The 4,948-nt window shown below is 40.4% G+C and overlaps 2 protein-coding genes across 2 annotated transcripts in view; both read left to right on the forward strand.

Moving 5' to 3' along the window:
• Nucleotides 1-2,726, forward strand: part of tnfrsf21 (tumor necrosis factor receptor superfamily, member 21) — a 44,714-nt gene extending 41,988 nt beyond the window's left edge. Inside the window, exon 6 of the mRNA XM_035678227.1 lies at nucleotides 274-2,726. Coding sequence (XP_035534120.1) covers nucleotides 274-503 — 230 coding nt within the window. The 3' untranslated portion in view covers nucleotides 504-2,726. The remainder of the gene's footprint in view (nucleotides 1-273) is intronic.
• The window catches only part of LOC118340923 (adhesion G protein-coupled receptor F5-like), a 29,227-nt gene continuing 26,871 nt past the window's right edge, over nucleotides 2,593-4,948 (forward strand). Inside the window, exon 1 of the mRNA XM_035679087.1 lies at nucleotides 2,593-2,598. Coding sequence (XP_035534980.1) covers nucleotides 2,593-2,598 — 6 coding nt within the window. The remainder of the gene's footprint in view (nucleotides 2,599-4,948) is intronic.

The raw sequence follows: 4,948 nt of genomic DNA on the forward strand, positions 1-4,948 counted from the left end.
TAGTGACAATAAAGGCATTCCATTCTATTCTATAAAAAGAGAGACAGGTCCAGAAATAAAATATAGAAACTAAAAGATAGTAAAACGCTCCATAGCACTGAGGTTATTAAGGTTGACTGATAATTCTTTGTGGGTCTAACACCACAAGCGCACCCCTTTGGCATTACACCTAGTCATTTGCCCCATTGTTAATGGTTGTCTCTGTTGTTGAATATTGATTATAGCAGCTTTAAGATAATTCCAATACTGTTTCCCCTCTCTGTTCCCCTCCAGAAAAGAAAGACACTGTGCTGCGGCAAGTGCGTCTGGACCCTTGCGACCTGCAGCCCATCTTCGACGACATGCTGCACATCTTAAACCCAGAGGAGCTGCACGTCATTGAGGAGATTCCGGCCGCCGAGGACAAGCTGGACCGGCTGTTTGAGATTGCGGGGGTCAAGAGTCAAGAGGCCAGCCAGACGCTGCTGGACTCGGTCTACAGCCACCTCCCTGACCTGTTATAGTGGAGGAAGGAGAAAGAAACCACACGGATGAGAATCTAGACAAGAATTAAAAGGAATGTGTCAGTGGGAGGGATAAATCAGATCTGATCTGATAGAGTCCGACTGATCCTGTCACTCTGTCACATGATTTGAGCTGGGTGTTGTAGATAAGGTCTCTCCAAGGACTCTTTCAAATGTTTCCTGGTACTACTCTGTACCCTCCAATCTTCTGTTGTCTTGTGTGTGCACACTATTACTCCTTCAAAACCTCCATCCTCCACCATGATACAGGGTCAACGCTCAATGTAATGGAAGCATTCTGGTTGTCAAAGCAAGGACTATTTTTACTTTTCTTAAGTATGTTCAGCCTTGTTTAAGGTGATATTATGCGAGCATTGTGACCTCAAAAATTAGGCTGAAGAGCCTCCAGACACCAACAACAACAAAAAAAGCTGGTCTGAAGAAAAGCTGAACACATGGAAAAACATAAAAAGCACTTTCTTTATCTTAACTGGCCAATGCCTTCACCTTTAAAGGATAATACCGCTGTTTTTTGCTGGTTGTGCCAATCATCAAGGCTTCCTTTGCCTTTAACATCATGTCAGTGTTAAAACAAATTAATTTAACATGGTGGTTGTTGCTAAATGATTGCAAGAAAGGAAACTACACACAGACTATAGTAAATAAGCTGTTATTCTAAATGACACTGGTATTATTCTTGGGGTTTAATGGGGTTTAACGGTTCTTGTAAACCACCGTCACAGATAATTTGACCAGGTGTGAATTGACTCATAAGTCATGTGCCTGAGCTTGTAACATGCCCTTTTCTCAGCCCATGAGCCTTCTTTTTTCCCCTTCCTCTCCTTCCAGTTGCCTGTACCTGAAGCAGATCATCTGTGGGTCTGAGCGTTTTAACTTCTAACCACTCCAGCAGGGGGCAGTGTTAAATGAGATGGCTGGCCTGCCGCTCTGGAACCAAAGCCATATATCAAAAATACTGGATTAAACGTCAAAATAGTGTACCTTATCTAATATTATGACATATGGCTTTGTTTTTGTTTGCTTTTGGACAGAGGCTTCCAAACTAACAGTGGACTGGACAGTGAAAACGGTTTAGATACGTTGCTTTGGAAGCTGTTGGACTCATGGACAGTAGGCTATACAATAAATACTTCTACCAGTGCACACATTCAGATCTCTGCTAGCAAGCCCCATTCGCCTCAACAAATGTAGCGTTGATAAAGTGTTCTTGATACATTTTGGAGCTTCATGTCGGTGTGGTGGATGTCTGAGTGTTTCAGTGCTATAGTAAAAATATGTGATTTTTTTTTTCATGCATTGGTATGTTGCTACATGCGCTACGTAGTTGATATTAAAATGTAATAATGATGCACTAATTATATTTTCTATTGAAAAGGCAGACATGTATTGTGTCCTTCATTTTCTTTTTCTTTCTTCCTGAAATGCTGTTAACTAACATTTAATTTTGTTGTAATGTTTTCTACTTTTAGTTTACTATTTTTATGTTATTGTAGCAGCTCTGTTATCATTTTGACTTCTTTGTATCTCATGTTGTCATGGGCATTCACATGTATTTCCCCCTGCTTGGCGTGACAAGATGACCTGGCTGGGATGTAAGATATGCATACTCCATACTCTACTTGAAGTCTGTCCACTAATGTTACTTGATTTTAATGAGGAAGAAATAATGTACTCTTTGAGTTCCTTCCAAGTTCATCGTTCTTAAAATAATGATAAAACTAAAAAGCACCACCAAAAACTCACCCGCGTTTGGAGAGGATGTTGCAGGCACCATGAGAGCAGCATATGATGGACTCTGTTTTCACCAAGCCAGTTACCATAAAAGCTCCAGTGGTGCTAGATGTGAACTCTCACCAGTTGGCCTGAAACAGGGGTTCTTAACCCTGGACTAATGACTATTTAAAATATTCCAGACTGAGTGAACGAGAGTGAAGGCTGTGCTGCTGTGGATTGTGGGATGTTGACAGTGATGGTGATGATGAGAATGTGTGAGCTTGCTCTCCGCGTCTCTGTGGAGACTCAAACTGCAGAGTGGGAGCTTTTTATTTTCTTAAGGGAGTCTGAAAGGATGAAGGTGAGATGTGAAATGCAAATGCGGCTCGAGTGGATGATTCCATCAAATTTCACGTGTGTAACCAGTATGTTTACTACTATGTAACCTCTTAAAATCAACCAATTAAAGCTCAAAACATTTGTCATAACTTTGTGTGTGTAGTTGTCAATTATTCAGATTTTTGTAAAGCTAAGCCGAGTTAAAGGTCCAGTGTGTAATATTTAGGAGGATCTATTGGCAGAAATGGAAAATGATATTCATAGGTATTTTTTTATTAGTTTATAATCACCTGGAGTCTGCCATGTTTCTACAGTAGCCCAGAATGGACTAACAGACAGACTTTTCCTACACACTTAGAAGGCGTGTGGTATTCAAATGGTTGTAATTGGCAAATTCAGCACTAGATGCCACTGAAGTCCATAATAAATTCTTTGTATATCATTATCAATCTGCACACGTCTGTAGATTAATACTAGCCATTTGGCTTAATCTGGCACTTAATATGCCAGTTATTGTTATCAATCGATGTGCATTGTCCCTGAATAAATCAATACATAAAGTAGAATTAATAAAAGGTGACTGTATCTGCTCAGACTGGCGCCCTGCTGATCAGAAATAGTTATGATCTATGTCTTTTATTTTGAATGACTTGGGAGAGTTTAGAAGGTCAGCACTGACATCACACATGGGGAGATGGGTATGACTCATAATTAGCCACTGATGTGACCCACCTGGGGGACACCCACACAGCAACAGTGGAGAAGTTGAGTTGTGTCATGATCCAGGAAAAGATGCAGTATTAGCTTTTTTTCCTTTGGCCTTTGCTGACAGTTTGGTACCTTGCCATCCACATTTCTAGCAAATAAAAGCTAATCTGCCTATGTAAAGTTCGGAGAAGCCCGGTTAAAGCGGAAGAGATCCTACTTGCTGGAACTACCCGCACCAGCTTTGTAGGAGGATGTGTTGCGTGTGATAAGGGTGGAGTCAGAAACAGAAGAAACAGAAACAGAAGGCACAGTACACAAGAACGTCCTTCATATTATAGCAAGCTTGCAAAACAAGACTTTCAAGTCGCAGGCAGGCATGTTAGGTGCAAGGTACAGAGGGTTTTAAAATATCCATTTGAAATTACAGCTCAAAAAACACTTTTTCACACATAAATACTGGCACATTTTTTACTTGTCATAGTAGGGAAAACAGAGTGAGTCAGCATAAACTGACTGAAACTAAGGAAGTTAAGGGAATTCATCCATCATTCATTTTATTATTTACACCTGTATTTATCCTACAGTAACATCTCAAAATGTGTTCCAGTTTCAGTTTCAGTCTTTATTTTTCTTCCTCATTCCCAGTCTAAAACTGCATGCATATGTTCAGACACACCCAGACTCACATTTTTTTTACAAAATACATGAACTTACGCGTCGTGCCCTCATTGTTGTAGATCCCTCACTTTCTCGCTTAACTACAATGAGCAGCAGAAAAGGTCAGTGTGGCTCCAGTTACACTGACTGAGATGGGTGAAGATTATTGACCGTGTGTGTGGTTGTGTGGGTTCACTGTATGTGTGTGTAGGTGTGTTAGTTCACCATACCTGGCCACAGACCTGCCGAGTCACAAAGATGTCTTTGATCCTCACCTATTCACAAACAATGTGTTATTTAACAGAGCGGAATAGAGGGCGTGCAGGAGATGTAATGCATCCTCTGGCAGCCATATTGGAGCTCTTGCAGTAGCCAAGGACAGTTTGATAGGTTTCTGTTTGTACAATTTCGTCCATCGCTACTGAATTAAACAGACACAAACTATTTAGTGTGCTTCTCCTTGCTAGTAAATTGACCATTTAAGTGATTTAAAGCTATGTAGCTATTGTCATTTGGATATAGATACTAAATGCTAGAATTGCTATTCATCATGTTGTTTCTCATGTGTTTGAACTGAATTAGATAGACACAACTACAGTATCTCCTTGTTAGCAACCTGCTAGCATCTACCTGAATTTTATCTGTTTAGCTAACGTCCCTATCACACGTTCACTTTGACTGCTAGCCAAAAGATTTGTATCCACAAAATATGTGACCAGCTACACGTTTACTGCCACCCTTATTAGTCTAACTGAGCTGCAATAAAAGCTCGGCCTGATGATGTTTCCCTGCGTTGCACGGCTTGATCACAGGAATGCATTTCCTGCTGTTTTATATCTCATATATCTTCTTATGTATCTATCTTCTTCTATCTCAGTTAACACTATTACACATGTAGTCAGTTGCATTGCTCTAATTGTAAGGCATTAATCACTCACAACCAGGCTGACTCATTTACAGTAGTCATAGGAATGTCTAATGGTTATTTATGAGGGGCCGTCAGGGAC

Source organism: Morone saxatilis, unplaced genomic scaffold, assembly GCF_004916995.1.
Source record: "Morone saxatilis isolate NCDOM2014 unplaced genomic scaffold, NCSU_SB_2.0 Contig7, whole genome shotgun sequence".
In the NCBI taxonomy this organism is placed as follows: Eukaryota; Metazoa; Chordata; class Actinopteri; family Moronidae; genus Morone; species Morone saxatilis.